The 22704-nt window shown below is 38.3% G+C and overlaps 1 protein-coding gene across 7 annotated transcripts in view; it reads left to right on the plus strand.

Moving 5' to 3' along the window:
- Positions 1-19086, plus strand: part of tcf7 (transcription factor 7) — a 64301-nt gene extending 45215 nt beyond the window's left edge. For 2 of the 7 annotated variants that reach the window (XM_058415790.1, XM_058415792.1), the window contains 4 exons: positions 2193-2300; positions 7034-7082; positions 7580-7652; positions 17990-19086. In XM_058415790.1, coding sequence (XP_058271773.1) covers positions 2193-2300; positions 7034-7082; positions 7580-7652; positions 17990-18257 — 498 coding nt within the window. In that variant the 3' untranslated portion in view covers positions 18258-19086. Of the gene's footprint in view, positions 1-2192; positions 2301-7033; positions 7083-7579; positions 7653-17966 lie in introns of all 7 variants that reach the window. The other 5 variants (XM_058415789.1, XM_058415794.1, XM_058415791.1 and 2 more) reach the window with 5 other exon arrangements.
- The last annotated feature ends 3618 nt before the right edge of the window (positions 19087-22704 follow it).

The following is a 22704-nucleotide window of genomic DNA, read 5'->3' on the forward strand; positions in this document are numbered from 1 at the left end:
CCATCACAAGCTAATGTGCTGGGGGCACAGCGTATGCTTGCTGACCAGAAACTGTGTATGAAGCACTCTGTAACGTCTGGGCGCCCCCGGCTCGAACCCAGACCTCCGTGGTTGAGACAGACCCAGATGCAGGATTCAAATAATCGCTGCTTTATTAACAAACATGACACATGGGGAAGACTAACCTAAACACTAGACATGATGCTAATAAAGCAAAACATACAGAACAAAGAACATAGAACAATAGCTGACAAGGACAGGTTCAAAAGGATCCCTATTTATAGGGCTAAACATTAAAGCTAATAGGGAACAGGTGAAACACCAGGAACGAGAACAACAGGAAAGGCGTGGCACAAAATACACACAATAATGTAGGCTCCATAGAATCACCTGCCAGCACCCTCTCCAGACCTGGCAGGGAACTGTCCAGTGATTCCTGACACACACACACAGACTTATTTTTTTATTGGCCTTGGCAACTTTAACAAAAGTAACATACATGAACTTATACATGCCAAATACAGACAATCAAGGCCTGACCAGACAGGATAACATTCAGGATTACTGTTACACTACAGTAAGCAGTGCCTATCATGTCATCTCAAAAGTTGCACTGGGACACTCTGACCATGTCATGGTCCATCTGATTCCTGCATACAGGCAATTAAAGCTTTACAAACCTGTTGTGAGAACATCAAAGCAGTGGACCAGGGAGGCTGTGGAGGATCTTCAGACATGCTTGGGCTATACTGACTGGGATGTATTCAGGAATGCTACCAACAATCTGGATGAGTACACAGAGGTTGTAACATCATACATAAGCTTCAGTGAGGATAGCTATGTACCTATGTACAGACTCAGTCAGCTACGGCAGGTGAAGGAAGTTCTGTTTATGAGTTGTGGACAGAATCAAGTTTAAAGGGACAAAATAAAAGTTTGTTGGTGAGATAAGCTACACAGAAAAAACTACAACAGCAGTTCCCAGCCAATGACTCTGCTTCTTTCTGGAAAGGTCTCAGACAGATCATAAACTGCAAAGCTAAAGCCCCCTACTCTGCTAATGACCTGCATCTGGCCAACAGCCTGAATGAGTTCTCCTGTCACTTTGAAACACAATGGGACAGACCTGTCACCATCCCCCATGACACAAGTTATCCAATCAAGCCCGAACTCATGGCATTCATCACCCCCACCACAGCAGGGACTGGTTTCACCGTGAAGTACTGTGCTGTTGCCAGTGTTTACAGACATCTTTACCTCCTCACTGGTGAAATGCCATGTGCCAGTTTGCTTCAATACCTCCCAAACTATAAAAAACAGGATTACAAGACTTAATGACTACAGACCTGTTGGTCATACATCTGTGGCAATAACGTCCTTTGAGCACCTTGTGCTGTCCCACTTCAAAGCTATTACAAAAACATGTCTCTGACTCCCAGATATCAGCAGTAGTTCCTCCCAAGGTTGTGTTCTTTACCTCTACACTTCTCCCTGTATGACAGCTGCACCTCTAGTCAAAATGCCTGTCAAACTATTGAAGTCAAACTATTGAGGTTTGCAGATGACACAACCCTCGCTGGGCTCATCTCTGAGGGGTGATAAATGATGGTGCACTTCTTCATTTCCAATACTGAGTTCTTACTTACCTCCTTCATCACCATTAGTTATGCCACTGCCAAGGACGAAAGCATGATTGCAGTTTGGCATTCACTCTGCTCAATTTGCTGCAATCTGCCATGTCTTTAGGACCTGTACACTTCCAAGACCCTGAATCAGGTAGTTAAGGTTGTGGCTGACCCCTCTCACCATGGACACAATCCAGCAGCAGACTGTGGTTCATCAGGACAAAAACCTCACCAACAGCTAACCACATCCTTTCTGCCACAACCATATTGGTTGAAAGATCAGATTGTATAATCAATTAAGCTTAACCTCTTGGCATCCTGCTATTTTCCCATCACAGGTGTGGCCTCTAAATATATAACACTAAATATATAGAATAAAATGAACTGTGATCTTTGGGGAACTATTTTGCCACCTTTACCATCTTCCTCATTGTATGTGATGAAAAATAGACTAAAATAGTGCTGTGTAAAAAAATGTGAAAATATATACTGATTTCAATTAATCATATTTATTTTTTCTTTGTTTTCAGTTAAAGACCTATCTTCCAATTTGTCTGTGTTTTACAGTGGCATGCTCTGACTCGCGAGGAACAGGCTAAATACTATGAGCTTGCTAGGAAAGAGCGGCAGCTTCACATGCAACTCTACCCCAGCTGGTCTGCCCGAGACAACTATGTGAGTGCTCTTGGACACACAAACAGACATAGACAGAAAGATATTGCCAAGAATATCTGCAAAAGCAGTGGTCCAGCCAATTCAAATTTGCATGCAGTGATAAATAGCCATGTTATCTTTCATGTGGTTATGATGCTCAGCATGGTAGTCTCAGTCTCTGTTAAATTCTAAGCACTTATCCTGTTAGGGTTTGTTTCTCGAAAAAAGTGCCCCTGGAACTGGATCCAGTTATAGCAATATTCTGGCTCTTTATAAGCTACATCCATGTTATAAAATAAACAAATTATTGAATACTAATTTAGTAAATACTGAAATAAGCTTATCTGAGTAAAAATATGTATGAGTAATTAAATTTCTGTTTTTAAGTATACATTGAAATAAAATATACTATATTCACTGCACTGGTTGGAGGGAAGTACAGACTTTAATTCAATTCCATTTTAATAATGAATGTTGTCACAAAGCAGCATTCATGACATAAATTATACATTTTACATTGAAATGTATTACTGATGAGCAAGCCAGTAGCAAGGAAAAACTCTCTAAGACTCTATTACAAAAGGGAATGCATTCTCATATGCGTGACACCAGATGTTGTCATTATAAATCATTCTAAAACTATGAACTATATTGTCAAAAAGTGCAATTGCCTAACCAAAGAATCCATTCTAGTTATAACATGAAGTCTGCCTTGCTGGTGTTATCACCGATGAGTCTTGAGTGCAAAACAGTTTGTGCCAATTGCAGTCCAGTTTATTGTTTGCAGAGTGTAAGCATGACCCCTGGAAAGGCTAGCTATGACAGCATAAGTAAAAGGGGGAGCCATAAGGTAACACAGGCCCAAGGGTGCCCTGGGAAATAAAACAACAATACACTTCACCATCAGCACTCTGCCACTGCTGTAGCCTTTACTATTTAAGGTACCATCAAGTAGCCTGCATCATTTGATTGAAATAGGCATGGTGGTATATTACCCATTACACTGGCTCCAAGAAAAAATTTGTAGTGACTACTACATGAGCTTCAAATGAAGAAGACTGGAGTCAATACTCAGACCAAGGTCTTTTACTGCTGCACATGATGTAACAGAATGGCCATCCAGTGATAGTATAGATATCAGAAAGCTTATTTCTGTCTGGATATGTTTTGTCAAAATTAAATAGGAGTTAATACATATCCATGTCCTTTACACATTCCTTAACTTTTTTTTAAGCTGATGCGTCTTATCAGGCTTTGCTGAAAGATATAAATGTGTGTCATCAGTATAACAGAGGTAGCCTATCTAAAGAAAAAAGCAGTGGGCCTAAATCAACCTTGCAGAACACCAAACTTTAACTTGGTATACAAGAGAAGTCATGATTTACTGTACATCTACAAATTGATAATCAGGCAAATACGACCTGTGCCAGGAGAGGGCTTCAACAGCATTTCCTAGCCTGTTATGATCAGTGGTGTCAAAAGCTGTACTAATTTCAAGAAACAGCAGAAAGCAGACTCAGCCCTGATCAGAGGGTTAGTAGTAGGTCATTTACCACTTTAACCAGCACCATCTACGTTATGATGAGGCTCCTGAATGATACATTTTCTGAATCTTATTACTATGTAGGTATGAGTGTAACTGGTGTTTTGCAACCATTTCTGTGATCTTGGGAGATAAAGCAGAGGTTTTATATTGGCCTGTAGTTGGACAGCTGACATGGGTTTAGCTCAGATTTTTTTTTATTCAAGGGTTTGACAACTGCTTGTTTGAAAGATTTAGGTACATAGCCTATGCTAAGGGAAGAATTGGTTATTCAGAATAGGTTCGATTGCTTCTGGAATTTTCTGTTTGAAAAACATGTAGGTAAGGGATCAAGTATGATTTAGGGATCAAGCTGATGACTTTAAAGAGGAGGGTGCTTTAGATGTAAGAGCTCTAATATTTAACAATCATAGCTTCAAATAAAAATTACTGGCTATGCATTCAGTATCATCTTATTTTATTTAGGTTACCAAAACAAACATTTTTATTATGTATTTCTACATTTTTGTTTCGCTCTGGGAACAGACACATTTTCTATATTGTGGAACCAGAGTGACTAGTGCAGCTAGTAAATGCTCCCTAGCCTTGTCTCTGGATTGTTACCAATTAATTAAGACTGTTTTGAGACTAGGTGTTTTGCTGCAAGAAATGAGGGCAGCACTATCCGGAGTAGGATGGATACCAAACCAACCTAACTGGCCAACCTTGCTCTAATTATTTATAAAGCCCACACTGATTTCACATAACAGTATGCCACATCACCACCCTGTACTGGTATAGGGCCAGAGAATATTACTGCATATAGAGCATATTACACATCGCCTTCACTACTTTACATACCTCTGCAATGTTATTCTTAGTATATATCATATATATTATTATTCTAAAGTATATATCATTTAGCTCCTACATGAAAAACTACCCTTAAATACTTGCCTCAGACCCTAAGATTACCTTCTATTTGATGTGCCTTAAGATAGAGTCTCCTATAACAAGTGTGTGCTTCACTGTGCAGAACAAACCTGTTAGACATATAAATCAGAGAGGAGTGGTGCTTCTGTGCATAAGCCTTAGCATTAGCTTTGGCTTTGTGATCATGCTGCTGAGTTGTCACCCTTTCACCCATCTATGAGCTCTAATGATGCAGTTAGGGGATTGCTAAGGCATCCATCTAAGGCACCCAGATGTCCCCCTACAGAAATGCTGCTCTCACTGCTGCAAATCCTCTCTAGCATTTGGATGCACACTTTTAAAGCTTGAATCTTCTCTGTCAGAGAGCATCAAAGTATTACTAATGACAGTGGAAGAATGACTACACTGAACACACTGAACAAGCTGAATCTTTGTCATAGTGAGAGCTTATGAGCGCGTATGAGAGAACATACCATAATTGAACATTTGTCGATGTTATATGAAACAGATCCGTAGTAGATGGCCTTCACTTGAAAAAGAAAAAAAAGCAAGATGTAGTTTAATCTCTGACACAGGGAAGAACCTAATTGCTAATAATTTGAAACAATGAGCATCTTAGAAGCTTCTAAGAAATCAGATTTTAAAAAAAGATTAAAAAATCATGCCAAGCAAAAGAAGTGGAAACCTAGCCACGTAGCAGTCAAATCAAATAAAAACATTTTTGCAAAATGGTGGAAATTCAGAAATGGTGGACCAAAAAACGTTGCATGTTGGTGACTCAGTATTTTGTCAGAAATCAGAAAAAAACTGAATTATTCACGTATTCCAAATGGTTTCAAAGTAACAAAAATGTGTTTTTTATGTTTTAGTGCCCTCTAGCGATCAAATGAGTTGAACTTTTTTACCTCCCTGTAGATAGGGTCCCAAAATACACTGATCAGGCATAACATTATGAGCACTGACAGATGAAGTGAATAACACTGATTATCTCCTCATCATGGCACCTGTTTTTTAACATAGAAATCTGAGGGCTGCCATAGACTACCACTGTATAAGAAGAAGAAGTAGGAAGAAGCCGAAGAAGAAGTAACAAACACAATACCCATTTACCCATTTAATAATAACAATAAGAATAAACATAAGCATTGCAAAAATAATAAGCCCCATTGGCCAGTTATTTCCAAGGTGCATAGAATCATAGTTTTCATAAATAAACATACTAATCAAGATTTATCACAAGGTCACTGCTATTGTCACAAAACTTATGCATTTTCATCTGTAGCATGCCAAATATCAGCTTATTTGGACTTTGATCCTGAGAAAAGAAAGTTATTAGATCTTAACTCCATTCCAAAAAAGGAAGGAAGATATGGACATGAATAAACATGTATAGCACTGCCTAGATCAGAGGTGTCCAAACTTATCTGGAAAGGGCTGGTGTGGGTGGGTGCAGGGCTTCATTCCATTCAAGCAGGATGTCCATATACGTGAGTCCCATTTTGAACACCTTTTCCCTCTTTAATCCATGATAATTTTAATAATAAAAATATGAGATCAAATTGTTAGACTATTAAAATCTTTAAATTGCTAACATAAATGTAAACCATTAACACATTATCAAACTGGTTATGAACACATTTGCACTATTCATTCATTAAACTATTTATAAAAATTGTGTCAATTCAGAAAAATCTTCAAACCTTACTTATGCTCCTGAGTGTTAAGAAGACTAACTAAATTTATTTGATCATCTTCAAATCATATTTGTATGGAATATAATGTTATGGTTAAATTGCTTATTTTTTTATGTTTACAGCATTTAGCAGGCATATACCCAACCAGATATATTTAGACATATAAAATGGCTTGTATTCATATAAAACAAATCCTTTAATAAGTTTACTAGGTCAGTGTTTAAGAATACCACTGACAAAAATTGTGTAAATCAGTAATATTATTGGCATTATTTAAAGAATGTGAAACATAAAATAAAGTTAGCCTGAATAAACACAACCAATGAGACTAATAATTTAATTATGACGAATGAAATTTCACTGTAAAAATGGGGGATGGGATGGTCTGTGCATAGCCATAAGTCATAAATTAATGTCACAGACACAAGCAGAAAGAAGATTTACCACTCATTTAATTCAGTCAATGAATGTTTGGATTTTGTGGAAAAGCATGTACGTAATGTATTTGCTATTAATCTCCACTATGTTTTTTTTTAATGTAGTTAGTCCTTTTTCTGCAAGGATGTCTTTAACAAATGGTTAACTATGTATGCATTTATTTACAGGGCAAAAAGAAGAGAAGAAAAAGAGACAAGCAACAAGATTCTACCACAGGTACATCCATGGTTATATTTATATATCTTCATAAAATATATCCTGGTAAATTCCATTGACTTCAGCAACCTGGTGCAATGTCAGGTCAATCATAATATAAAAACAGATTCCATATTAATTGTTAAAATTTTAGAAATAGCTGCACTATATGGCCAAAAGTTGTGGACACGCAACCATCACACTCATATGTGCTTTTTGAACATCCCATTACTGATTTAGTCTAACTAATCTCCCACACAGGGAATTTACATTTTCTGGCTGAGAACACAGAAGACCTCCTTGTACAATAAAGTAACCAGTTTTGAAAGGAAATTTCTCTTCGCATGGATTTTTTTTTTTTTTTTTGAACTTTCTGTTCTAACTTAATGTTTTTTTTTCGTTTGCATTTCTGTCTGTTAACAGTGGACTCTGCCCATATCTTCTCCCTCTCCCTTTCTTCCAATGTTCCTTTTGCTCCTTTATTTTCTATGTGTGCATGCTTGCTGGTTTGCACTCAGACCCTGGCTTCCATAAGAAATGCCGAGCTCGTTTCGGCCTCAATCAACAAATGGACTGGTGTGACCCCTGCAGGTGTGTACCTCTCCTTTTCTGCCATACTAAAATTTGTCCATCTTTTCTTTTCTGTCTGTTGCTGCTATATGCTGCTTTGCATGGCGTCTTCTACTAACATTAGAGCACATAGTCGTATGTTTGGGTAAATATTGTTTTAAAATAAATAAATGGATTAAAAAAGAAAACTGTTTTAAAATGATAAAAAAAGTTATATTTGTAAATAAGATGCATGTTAACCAGCTCAACAACGAAATGTCATGTGCTATTGAGCCTAAATACCTTGAACATGAACATGCTGACTGTAGCTTTAGAAACAGGGCATTCTTTGCCTTTCTCAAACCTTGGCATTTATGTTTTTGTAAATATTTAAATGTCTGGATGTCAGGGTGGCAGGTACAGGCACAAATGCAGGTATACATTTATTATTTATTATCTCTGGGGTATTGTGAACCTCTCTGACTACGTGCAAAGTCAGGGCCCCCACAAAGGGGAAGGCAGGATAAGCTAAGCTAAGCTAAGCTAAGCTAAGCTAAGCTAAGCTAAGATAAGATAAGATAGAACTTTATTAATCCTGAAGGAAATTTTTTGCCAGAGACTGTTTTAGATTATAAGAGAAATAAATATAAATATAGAAATGAAATATAGAAATATAATTGAAAAATAAATGAAATAACAATATATACACTACCAGTCAAAAGTTTGGACACACCTTTTAATTCAGTGTTTTTTGTTTAGGGATTTATTTTCTACATTCTAGAACAATACTGGAGATTTCAAAACTATGAAATAACACACATGGACTTAAGTAATCCATATGTAATGACAACAAAAAACAGTCAGTTGTTATTTTAAGACACAAAGGTGAGGTGTTCTGGAATAGTTCTTGCAAGAACAGTATTGTCAAGTGCATTTGCAAAACCCATCAAGCCCCATGATGAAACTGGCTCACATGAAGACCATCCCAGTAAAGCAAGACCAAAACTTACCTCTGCTGCAGAGGAGAAGTTCATTTAGAGTGACCAGCCTCACAAATCACCAATTAACAGCACCTCAGATTAGAGCCGTTATGAAGGCTTTACAGAGCATCAGTAGCAGACATATCTCAATATCAACTGATCAGAGGACATTATTGTGTATTTCGGCCGCCTTCAGCATTGTTTTACAATGTAGAAAGAAATAAACTTCAGGAAAGACCATGGAATTAGAAGGTGTGTCCAAACTTTTGACTGGTAGTATATATATATATATATATATATATATATATATATATATATATATATATATATATATATATATATATATATACCCAAATGAACACCCAAATGTACACAATGTATTGAAAAATCTAAATAAAATATAAATGAAAAATATATGAAGTAATCTATATATATATATATATATATACGCTCTCATTGCCATGGCCCGGGGTTCGATTTCTGGGCAGGGCGCCACCCCAGCCAGAGTTGACTCTCAGTGCCAGTCCCAAGCCTGGATAAAAAATGGGAGGGTTGTGACAGGAAGGGCATCCGGCATAAAAAAAAAAACCTGTGCCAAATCAGGTGGGTCAATTGATCCGCTACGAAACAGCGGACCCTGCAAGTGTGCGGGACAAACAAAAAATCTATACATACAAAATGTATTCAAAAGTATAAAAAAGGTGCTAGGGAACGATTGAACATGATGTGATATTGCACATGGTATGATGGTATGATATTGCACATGGTATTATATAAATGAACATTGTAATTATTGTGAAATTTTGATACTGTCAGTGTCCATTTGGTCAGCTCCACTCCCTACTCAAAGGGGAGTAGTTATAGAGTTTGATGGCCACTGGTATGCAAGACCTCCTGTGGTGCTCTGTGGATGTCCTTAGATGGTACAATCTAACACTGATTTACTTGACCCAGGAGTCCACCTCTAATCTCTTTGGAAGTTGTTCTGGGCTCTTTGGTTACCATTTGTATTATCTTTCTCTTCAATTTGTCATCAATTTTCCTCTTGTGGTCATGTCCAGGGAGGTTGGCTACAGTCTTGTGGACCTTAAAGGTCTAAATAATATGTGCAACTGTAGTCACAGGACCATCAAGCTGCTTGGATATGGTTTTACAGCCTTTATCTTTAACATGCTTGTCTATAATTTTCCTTCTTATCTCCTAAAACAACTCTCTCCTTATCTTTCTGTGGTCCATGTTCAGTGTGGTGCACACCATGATACCAAACAGCACAGTGACTACTTTTCACTCTTTAAATAGGCAGACTGACTGATTTCAAGTTTGTTTTGTAATTAGCACCTGTGATGCTAATAACAAGCCACACTTTAGTTCAACATGTCCCTATGGTTAAATTATTTTCAATCATTTCTAGGACATTTTTGTCCAGGTCAGTTTCATTAGTTTTTTTTTTAAATGCTCCTGTTGAACCACAATTCAAAAGCAATGTCTGATTTTATTAGTCAATTTTCAGTACATTTTTATTTATTATTACTTGTCAGTTTCAAGTTATGTCAGTGACCATTGTGGGTTTTTCTTTCTTTAATGGAAGGGTACCAACAATTTTGTCCAAGTGTGTAATAATTCAATTCGATTTTATTTGTATAGCACTTTTAGCAATGGACATTGTCTCAAAGCAACTTTACAGAACATAAGAAATATAGAACAAAAAGGTTATGATTAATATTAGACAAATTTAAATTTATTGTCTTTATCCCTAATGAGCAAGCCTGAGGTGACTGTGGCAAAGAAAATCACCCTTAGATGGAACTGGAAGAAAACTTGAGAGGCACCAGATTCAAAAGGGAACCCATCCTCATTTGGGTGACACCAGACAGTGTGATTATAAATTATTATAAACACCGGCGAGTGTGAATTACCATAAACACAGGATAGTGTGATTATGAATAATGTCCTTTCTACAGTCAAATACAGGCAATTGGAGTTGTGTAACCAGAGGCTCCTAAGCAACTCTTAAATTAGCTCAACATCTTCATTATAGATTTAATACTAACTCCTCCATGCCGAAGCTTTCAAATGCTCAATGATGGAGATACAGCATATGTAGGATGTTATTTTGTGTATTGATTAGGAGGTTGTTATCCATGTCCAAATGGCATCTTCACTTTATAATGTCCAAAATCTTCACGGAGCAGAATCCAACCAGAGCTGGTACATCTCTTGATTTACATTTACATTTCTGGCATTTGGTAGACACCCTTATCGAGCAACTTACATTTTATCTCATTTTATACAACTGAGCAACTTAGGGCCTTGCTCAAGGATTTAAACTCACAACCTTCCGATCAGTAGTCCAAGATTCAAGATTTCAAGACTCAAGAAGCTTTATTGTCATTTCAACCACATATAGCTGACACAGTACATAGTGAAATGAAACAACGTTTCTCCAGGACCTGATGCTACATAAACATACAACATAAAGATCAAAATATGAAAAAAACAACACAGAGCTAGGACCAACGCCTTAACCACTAAGCTACCACATCCCCATCTTATTGCCTTAGGATTATCACAGGGTTGGTCTCTTCTCACTGAAGGTCCAAAATCTTCATGAAGTGGAAAAAACTACAGCTGGCACAGTCTCTAGATTCCTCAGGATGGGCAGAAAAAGAGAAGCAAGTGGTGAGGAATTAGCGTAGCTGCTGTTCATAATATAAGCAAACACTAGATGATAATGTGTATTTGATCAGATGTACTGGAGCACAAGGTTATGGGATGTATTATGTGTATGTCTGGCTAAAGAGATGTCTTTAATTTACATTTAAACTGGGAGAGTGTGTCTGAGCTCTGAACACTGTCAGGAAGGCTATTCCAAAAAAATACAAAAACACTCTACTGCCTGTAGTGGACTTTCATATTCTGGGAATTACCAGAAAATTGGAGTTTTGTGATCTCAAAGAGCATGACAGATGGTAGCACATTAGAGGACTGGGTGCTAAACCATTTAAAGCCTTGTAAGTAAGTAGCAATAGTCTGTAATTGATAATAAACTTAACAAGTAGCCAGTGTAGGGATGATGATATTGGGGTTATATGATTATATTTTACTGACCTGTTAAGAACTCTGGCAGCTGCATTTTGGACTAACTGTAGTTTGTTTATAGAAGGTGCAGGACAACCACCTAGTAATGCATTACAATAGTATTTAGTATACTATAGTAGTAGTAAAAAAAAAAGTCAAAGAAGCTTTATTGTCACTTCAACCATGTATAGCTGATGCAGTACACAGTGAAATGAAACAACGTTCCTCCTAGACCAAAGGTGCTACACATAACAAAGACAAAGTACAGTGACGCAGACAAACATAGAGCTAAACATAGAGATAAAACTAAACTATACTTAATGTGCAAGAAAAGACTAGACATACAACAGAAGTGCACAGGATGACGGGATAAGACAGTGCAGACAAACAACATATAGACTGATTTTGTGCAAAAGAACAGTGTAGACAGTGAGTGCAAATATTAAAGTGACATGTAAACAGGAGTGCAATATTAAAGTGACACATGTAAACAGGATCACAGGATCAATATAAAAATGTAAAGTGAAATGTAAAGTGACGTGCGTGCAAACAGGACAATTTAGTATAAGAATTTAATAATAGAACAAGTATTCCAATCATTTATATGATTAACACACTCAGTTAACCTAGATAATTTAGATATTTCATCTGGTTTTGATGAGATGTATAACTGGGTATCATCAGCGTAACAATGGAAACTAATCCCATGACTTCTAAAAGCAGAGGTCCTAAAACTGATCCTTGTGGGACCCCAAAGTTCAAAGTTTAATACCAGATTAAACTATTTAAATATACAAAATGGTATTGATCAGACAGGTAGGATCTAAACCATTTTAATGCCTGTCCCTGAATACCTATGTAATTTTGTAAGCAATCTAGGAGAATGTCATGATCTATAGTGTCAAATACAGCACTAAGATCAAGCAAAACTAATACTGAGATGCAGCCTTTGTCTGAAGTTAAAAACAGTCATTTGTGATTTTAACTAGCATAGTTTCTGTACTATGATGGGGTATGAGACCTCACTTAAATTCTTCAGAGATATTGTTTTCCTGTAAGAAGGAGAATAATTGAGCAGACAATTATAATTATAAACTCATAATTGAGTTTGAAATTTGTCTGTAATTTGATAATTCGTTAGGATCTACTTCAGGTTTCTTTATATAGAATCTGTTTTCTTAATAATGACCAACTTATTGGTCATTACTGATTGGACACCCCTGGGGTAGACTAATTCAGACCAGTGTAGTCATATATTTTAAGCCAGGTTTTGGTAAAGCAGAGTGCATCAAGACTGTTATCTGAGATCATTTCATTTGCAATAAGTGCTTTGGGTGCAAGGAATCTAATGTGAAGCCAAAACTTTAGAAATTGTTTTTGTTTGCTTATTTGACATTTCTGGTTCAGTTGTGATAAGATTATTATTAGAACTTGTAGTGAATTTATTCTTTGATCTCTCTATTCAGGGAAGACACACGGTTTCTATAGGATGAGCTATATGTGCACTTCAATATCAATTTCAGTATCAATTTGATGAGTTAAACATTTGCTGTCATAATTGTGATTTGAATTATGACTTACCAGTCTATGCGTAGCATCCTGGAGATGTTGTCCCAGAGGAGCTCCACTCCAACTCTGCTGTGGTGCAGCCCATTAGCATGGAAGAGTCTAGAACGCTCCCAGAAGACATTCCAACAAAAAGCAGTTTCTGATCTTGACACTGTGACTGTAACCATTTGTTTAAAGCAAATTGTCTACTGAACCTCTCAATTCCTCATTAGTATGTGGGAAGCAGTCCTGACATGATGATCCTCATTGTGGGTGATGTGCTGCATACCATCTCAACCATGACCAGTGGTTCTGGGTAGAGATCTCAAAAACTGGTGGTGGTGGAAGAGGAGGAGCCCTCGCCCAGGGCCTGGCTTGTGTCTTCCGCTGCTGCACCCAGGGTCTATGGCACCCAGTGCTGGAGTGAACAATACCTAAATTAATTAAAATTTAAAGACTTCTGGCATTGAAGCCCATACACATACATTGTGGTGAGCATTCTGATTGACTGCATCACCACCTGGTATCTAGCCTCAACAGCAGAGCTCTACAGAGAGTGGAACAGATAGCTGAGTACATTGTCGGAGGTGAGCTTCCATCCCTTTAGGAAATCTACACCAGGCAGCGTGTGAGGAAAACATGGAGGATCATCAAAGATTCCAGCCACCCAACCATGTACTACTCTCACTACTACCATCAGGCAGATAATATCACAGCATTAGATCCCGCAGCAGCAGGCTTCAGGACAGCTTCTGCGTGCAGGTGATCAGAATGTTGAACTCCACTGAATAACACCACTACTATCACAACCTACTTAATAATTCATGCACTGCTTTCATTCACAATTAGGGACCAGGGTAGATTGAGCCACTATTTTCAGGTTTACTGTTTTAGGAGCTTCCGGTCCTAGCTGTTACTTCTCTAGAACTACTGTCACCAAAGCCACAGGAACCACCTTCTCATGGGTTAAGGAAAGTGAGGTGGTAAACCTGCCATACCCCACCTTTATTCGTTCACATTACCTCATAGTCTATGGCCCAACAAGGTCCATGCCAATTCTTTTGAAGGGGACCTTGATTAATGGTAATGCCTGCAAAGGAGCTTTTGGTGTGGCTGTAGGGGTTCACCAGCTGACATCCCACACACCACCTGTGAATATCTCCAATAAAAGCAGGCAATAGCTTAGTGGAACAGCATGGAACAGAAGCTCTCTATAGCTCTTCAGTACTAATACGTATGTCTTCTCTGCTTCAGTTTGGGTGTCCTGTGTTGCTCAATATAATCTATTTTAAATAACCAAAATATATAGGTGGGATATAAAATATAGGTGGAATAACGCAATGTTAAGCGGAATTGGTTGGTGATCAATTACTCTTGAGTTCACTTGGTTGAAGGTGTGCCTCAGGGTCTTGTTGTGCAACTGCTCCAAGGGAAAATCTCCAAGGGAATACCTGCCAATAGGGGAGGAGAAGGGCCCTTCCCACTCTGTGACGCAAGTTCCCCTGACATGGAGCTGACATCAGCAGACCTGGGACTGCCTCCCCAGCCTATGCTGTGCACATTTCATACTGTCTCTCTACTGATCCTACTGCAGGATCCATCCACAAACAATCCTTTAGCCAATACTCGAAACCCTGGCCAAAACAGTCGCCAATGTAAAGGTACAAAAAAACACAATCCAAAAGATGGTCAATCCAATAAATAGAGCACAGGATTGAAAGCACAGAATTACAATGGCAAAAAACAATGATATGTCTCAGTACATAGATAAACTAACACTACTTTGCACCAAGTACAATGTGTGTGTGCCATTTATGTCCATAAAACCTGGAAGTAACTGTGATGGAACCAGTTCAGTATTTGGACAAGGGCAATGAAGGGTGAAGTGCAGGTAGAGTCGTTACAGATTGCAGGTGCCAGAACTGCAGGTGACACTGCTGATCTACTGTGACCTACATGTACAACAGTCTCTTGAATTTACTCAGAATGGTGCAATAAAGAAAAACATCCAGTGAGTTGTTCAGATAATGGAAATACCTTGGTCATGTGAGAATTCAACGGAGAATGGCCAGACTGATGTGAGCTAACAGCAAGGCAACTGTAACCCTGATAACCACTCTGTACAATTATAGTAAGTAGTAGAGCACCTTGGAATGTACCTGTTGAACACTGATGCAGATGCAGTACAACAGTAAGAGACAACTTTGGGTTCTACCAACTGTCAGCCAAGAACAGGAAGCTGAGGCTTGAGTAGGCTAAGTAAAATGCCTGGACAAAAGTCCAGGCTGGTGTAGGCGGCATATGCATCCCTTCATGGCCACAATTTACCCATCTTCTAATGGCTACTTCCTTGATAATGCATCATGTCTGAAAGCAAAAGTTATCTTAAACTGTTTCATGAATTAGAAATTTCTCTCCAAGATCTGGTATTGAGGATTGGAGAGTTGGACCACTGTGTAAAGTCTTCTCCAGTACATCCTGAATATTCTCTATGGGGTCTGGTTTATCCATGTCTGAAAATGATGTCTCATGCTCTTTGAATCACCCTTCACAAGTTTAACCTGATGAATTCTTTTATCAGCACTGTAATCTCTATGATATACATGAGGAGCAGGTCTAAGAACCATGGCATGCTTCTGGCCTTTGCTGACAATTTTTTTTCTTCTTCATCTGCTGTTTCCAAAACTGCTAGGCATGTTGTTCTCACAGATGTATCTGCCTTGTGTTAGGCTTGTTTTGCAGCCAGACAGAATCAGTGTTACTATGGATGGGTAAAGGGGGCATGTTGGGTCACTGCTATACCATTGGTTGGGATTTTTGGCAAATGGCTTCTAATGATGAAAAAATCTAAAATCTAAGAAATCTTCTCTACTCCCCCATCACATCTATTGCTCCAGCCTTACCCAGCATTTGTATTACTTACTGTACATGAATATAAATCATCACCCAAATTAAATAAACTGTTTTTCCAAATAGGAACAAAAGCTCAGTATATAATGGCTCACATCTGCTTACTAACAGAAATGCAAAATACTCGCCCTTTTTTATTTTCTTGGCTCATACGATGTTTTCTTTAGTCACAGGTCAGTGTTCACCAAGTTAAAGCACAAAGTAAAAGTAATAGAATTTCTACTGAATTTTACTACTACTGCTTTTACTATTCATGCTACTTAAACCCCAGGACTTTGTCAATTGCTGTCTGTGCTTTGTACGTATCAGAGTGGTATTATGTCTGAGAGCTAAGTTCTCTGAGCGATCCTTCCTCCATCCTCTGTCCTCAATCCTCAATCCATTTCTTAAGCCCACAGTTTAAAGAAGTTTTATTGAAACTTATGTCTAGAGTCAGGTACCATATATAATATTTAAACTTTAAGAAGGGGCTATTTCCCCTGGTTTACGTTATTATTTGAGGTTGCTTTTTGACCCCCAGTACTCCTCCTTGCCACTCTGGATTACAAATCCACGTATCTACTCATTTATTTATTTCCATATTTTACCATATATTTTGTTGACAGGCCCTGTTGAGTACTGTTTTTTACTCTGCGCTTAGCCCATTCCCTTAACATACAACTATAGAGTCCCTGTAGGTTTGAGCTTGAAATATCATTCATTGCTAATCTGTTTGGGGTTTTTTTTTTCATATAAATAATTGCTTATTTTCATAAACAGTGCAAATACTTCTGAAATGTGCTGTTGGCATACAGTTAGTGGGAAGGGTCACTGAAATTCAAGAAAAATATTAGTTTAGCTATTGGCTGGATTCTTTTGTTTGGTGCATTATTTAGCAATCAGTGCAATTAAGGTGTTTTAAAGAAACAATGTCTCTGATTGACAACAATGGCCCCATAGTGGGACCTTTCTACTTTATACCTAAAAACTGCACATATGTGGTAAGTGTGTCTGATTAAAAAAAACTAAAGCCAATGAGTGTAACTACAAATGAGGTAGAACTAATAAGCTATTTACAGCGTGTCAATGTTATATGAATAACAGAGTATGACCCAATGGCTGCAGCCCTGTACGCAACCCTATAATTATTTTTATATTATAATTTTTTATTTGCTATTCAGTTTAATTGATTTTTCCTGTTCCGAATCAATCATTGTTAGAGTAATGCTACATATATGCCTCCTCACCATGTTAGCTAACAAGAGTTACTCAAAATTTAATAATATACTTTTGGTCCCATCACAGCAAAATTAGAAAGCCATCACTTGAACCCATTAACCTGTGATTGTTTTGCAAGTGTGTATGGTTAGCAAGTTTAATTTAATAATGTAATAAAGTGCATCATGTACACTATATGGGCAAAAGTATGTGGACACATCACACCATATTACACATATGAGGGCCTTTCTGAAAGTTTTAAGCATACGAATGTCAGAATGTCTTTCTGTGTTGAGGCATTAAGACTTCAGGAAATTAGGCCTAGCCAAATCACTTCCAGCATGACAGTGTCCCTGCACTCAGAGTGAGATCCATTGATTGACTGCACTCAGAATGAGATCCATCATTTGCCAAGGTTGTTTTGGAATGACTCTGTGCTCCACAAAGAACCCTGACCTCAACTCCACTGAACAAATTTTGGATGAACTGGAATGGCTGCTGGGTACCAGGCTTTCTGTTCCTAACCAAACAGTCCACGTACTTTTGGCCATATAGCGTATCTTATAAGACTAATGTTTTATAGCAATTTTTTGTCATGAAGTATGCATTTTTGTGACATTTTACATCCACATTTTATTCACAGATAACTCTCTTGACTGTTCCTAGGAGAAAAAAGAAGTGCATTCGCTACCTTCAAAGAGGACAGTGCGGCAGCCCCAATTCTTCCGATGGAAGTGCTGTAGAATCTCTCTCCTCTCCTATTCATTACTTCACACATAAATCCTCTCCTCTAAACTGCCCCAATGCTTTTCCCAATGCCAGCAATATCCATGCGCAAACCGGACAACACCCTTACTCTCATTGCTCAGTCCTCGCAAACTCCCAATTTTCTTCAGCAGAGCAAAAACAGATAACTCCTTCAACACTTCTGTAGTTCATATCATTCAACAATGAGACCCAGAAACTCTTGTGCCTTCAGTGTTTCCAACAGACACTATAAAAATTTAAATGAAGACACCAGCTGCGGTGTGTATCACATTGCTAGCAACTTAATTGTAGAAATTTAAAAATGTCTTCACATGATGGTATTCTATACCTAAAGTTAAAATGTTTTTGTCATTTTTCTTAATCGTTTTTTTGCATTTATTTACAAACTGCTCTACTTAGAGCTCTAAGTGCTTTGTCTGGTGTCTTTCAACCAGACATCACAATGTCAAGTACATTTTAAGTAACAGTAATGAAAATGGTTCATTATGCTGTATTGATTTTGAATATGTTCAACAATAGAATAGAAATGTGCAGAAGTTCTCAAGTTACATTGTAGAGTTTATGTTGAATTAATGCAGCTCCTCAAATTACTGTGCTTGTTTACTTCATATACATCACAGATCTTTATTTCATCTAAGTAAAAAAAAAGCTTTTTGTTTTCTTTTTGCTATTTTTTTAAGTGGTGATTTATTGTTTTCTATGGTGACGTATACATGTTTAATATATTAAACATTTTGGAAATCGTTGAATTGAATTTATGTTCTTCATGGCAATGTTAAAAGGAACACGCCAGTGGTTACACTCTATCCACAAATTATGTGAACTTGAAATTGTTAATGCCACTGAGAGAATTACTGAATTTCTTGTACATAAACGTATTGATTTTCCAAACAGCTGTGCACTGACCTCTATTATAAGTGTGTTGAACTGGGTTTTCCATTCTTTTCTCAGTACCTTTTGGTGCCTTCAGAAAGTATTTACACCCCTTCATTTTGGCCATAGCTTGTCTTAAAGAAAAAATTATTTATTATGCAAAAATACTCCATAACAAAAAAAAATAAATAAACAGGTTATGCAAAGTAAATTAATAAAAGACAGAGAAAAAATGAATTCTTAGTACTTTATTGAAGCATATTGATAGTAATGACAGCCTTTTTAGGTATAATGGTATAATGGTAATGGTATAATTTCTTATTACTCTTTGCTGAATCTCTCAAACTTCACTTTTTTTCTTCCAAGATGCTTAATTAGATTAAATTCTTGGTTTTGGCTGGGTTACTACTGTCCCAGAGCCAGTACTCTTTTTTTATTGGCAGTGTCTTGTGCCATTGTCATATCAAAAAGTGTATCTTAAGCCTAATAAGAGGTCCTGACAAGCCACCCGATCCCTGCTGCTAAAAATATTCCTACAGCATGCTTCTACCCCTACTGTAAGAATCATATCAAGCCAAATATTGGCTTCAACAGACTATACCATGTTCCTCACAGGGCAAGAACCTGTTAGGTGTCTTTTACATAAGACTATAAATACTAAACGTGTCAAGGAAAAACTCCCTGATATAATATGAGGAAGAAACCTTGAAAGGAACCAGACACAAAAGGGAACCTCATCCTCATTTGGGTGGCACTGGACAGTAAATAATGTAAATGCTGATAATGTCCTTTCTTCAATAGTTCATAGTCATGAAGCAACCAAGTTGCCCTTGAGGAACTAATATGTCAGTGTACTTTCTGAATTCATTACTGACATAGCACTAATTCTTTCTAGCTGAAAGCTGACTGAGGCCAAGGTAGTTCAGAGACGGTGTGATAGTCTCCAAATGGTTCTATCCACAGCAGTCCCCTGGGTCACAGGCTGTCTATGCAGATCTATCACCAGCAGCAGTGAAGATTGCCACCCTGAAACTGAGCTGCAGCACGGTGGGCAAGACCATACAGTGGTTTTATAGGACAGGTTTCACTCAGAACAGGCCTCGCCATGGTTGACCAAAGAAGTTGAGTGCACGTGCTCAGCGTCATATCCGGAGGTTGTCTTTGGGAAGGGGTGGGGGGTCAACCTGTCAGTGCTCTGATCGTACGCTGCACACTGCATCATTATTGGTCTGCATGGCTGTCGTCCCAGAAGAAAGCCTCTACTAAAGATGATGCACAAGAAAGCCCGCATACAATTTGCTGAAGACAAACAGACTAAGGACATGGATTACTGGAACCATGTCCTGTGGTCCGATGAGACCAAGATTATTTGGTTCAGATGGTGTCAAGCGTGTGTGGCGGCAACCAGGTGAGGAGTACAAAGACAAGTGTGTCTTGCCTACAGTCAAGCATGGTGGTGGGAGTGTCATGGTCTGGGCCTGCATGAGTGCTGCCGGCAATGGGGAGCTACAGTTCATTGAGGGAACCATGAATGCCAACATGTACTGTGACATACTGAAGCAGAGCATGATCCCCTCCCTTCAGAGACTGGGCCGAAGGGCGGTATTCCAACACGATAACAGCCCCAAACACACCTCCAAGACGGAAGGTGGGGGAGCGCAAGGTCTCTAACATCCACCAACTCTGTGATGTCATCATGGAGGAGTGGAAGAAGACTCCAGGGGCAACCTGTGAAGCTCTGGTGAACTCCGTGCCCAAGATGGTTAAGGCAGTGCTGGAAAGTAATGGTGGCCACACAAAATATTGACACTTTGGGCCCAATTTGGACATTTCCACTTAGGGGTGTACTCACTTTTGTTGCCAACGGTTTAGACATTAATGGCTGTGTGTTGAGTTATTTTGAGGGGACAGCAAATTTACACTGTTATACAGGTTGTACACTCACTACATTATATTATTATATGTCACATGAAAAGATATAATAAAATATTTACAAAAATGAGGGGTGTACTCACTTTTGTGAGATATTGTAGTTGTTTATGTTTTGATTTACTATTTATCTCATTAAACAATTTTCTACTGATTCCTTGGGTTTTCCCATAAAAGGATCAAGAACAATTAATCTCCACCAACTTATTTATTTACTTACATATTACCTGAAACTTACTTGAAAGTAGTCTTAGGATATAGTAACACGTTTAATCAGTTGGGAAACAAGATGTTGTTAATAATGCAATAATGCAATTCAAAATTTTTCATACTCTAGATCTCCCATTCTACCACATCCAAAAGGTGTTCTACTAGATTCAGATCCAGTGAATGGGATGGCCACCAAAGAACAATGAACTCATTGTCATGTTCACAAAACCAATTTTGGATTATTTGCTTTGTGACATGGTGCATGCAATGCTAAAAAGAACCCATTAGGAGATGGCTAAATTATGGCTAAAGCGGCCATTAGGAGATGCTTCCTTTCATGGTGGCCATGAAGGGAAGCATTGACACTTAAATACTGGCATTCAAGCAATGATTGATTAGTATTAATATATAGACACTGTGACATGAAACATTTCCCACACAAGAGGACATTACCCTGAACAAGTCCATGGATTGAAGCTGTTGGGGCCAAATTCTGACCATCTGTGAGCCTCAGCAGAATTTGAGTCATCAAACCAGGGTTGTTTTTACAATCTGGTTAGCCTGTGCCCACTGCAGCCTCAGCTTTTTGTTCTTGGCTGACAGAGGCAGGACCCGACAGGGACTTCTGCTGTTGTAGTGTAATGTCCGGGTCCCCCGCACCCCATGGAGCTCAAACCCGGATGTCTGTGAAAGCCACATGCACCCCTGCGCCATGGAGTCAGACCCATATGCAGGATTAAACAAGCACTGCTTTATTCACAGGGGAAAGACAAATCAAACATACCGCAAACTAAACATACGAACAAACCGACATCCTGTTGAACGGCCAGGTAAACGTACAAACAAACATCAGACAATGCTAAACAAACAACGACTGACACCAAGAGGCACAGAAGGGCTCATATATATATACATATATATATATATATATATATATATATATATATATATATATATATGTGGCTCTGACGATTCACCTGCCAGCACCCCCTCCAGTGGTCTGACAGGGAAATGTCCCAATGGTTCCTGACATGTACCCCAACACCTCAAGGTTTAACATGTTGTGCTTCTGAGATGTTTTTCTGCTGAGATACCAAGCACGTGCCATGGAATTCCCACAGCTGATCAGGCTCTGACTCCAGCTTTCACCACAACTCCCATTCTCAAGCAGCAGATCCGTAAAGGCCATGTCATAGAGGTTGACAACTTAAATACAGGCCATCCGTTTGCAGTGGTTTGGGGAGAAGCTGCAAGCTGTTCCTGCCCAGCAAAATCTTGAATACCTAGATCCACTATGCACCCAGACCCTGAAAAACCTACAGATCCCTCTTCTTTCAGTTTAGCTTGACGTATTGCTATCCCCCATTCAAACTGAGCTTGTGCCCAAGCAAAAGTCCACTAAACATTTTATTTAGGCTATTTACCAAAACCCTGTTTGTTGCAGGGAACTGACTTACAATTTTGGAACTTATTCTAACAATGAGGTTTAGCACAAAAGAGTAAAATAAACAGTTCCAATATTTTTATTATAAAAATAATTAAATTATATGATATCAGTTGTGAATCAAATGTACCTTAATCACCTATGTATGGTGCCATCT

Source organism: Hemibagrus wyckioides, linkage group LG18 (genome assembly GCF_019097595.1).
Source record: "Hemibagrus wyckioides isolate EC202008001 linkage group LG18, SWU_Hwy_1.0, whole genome shotgun sequence".
In the NCBI taxonomy this organism is placed as follows: domain Eukaryota; kingdom Metazoa; phylum Chordata; class Actinopteri; order Siluriformes; family Bagridae; genus Hemibagrus; species Hemibagrus wyckioides.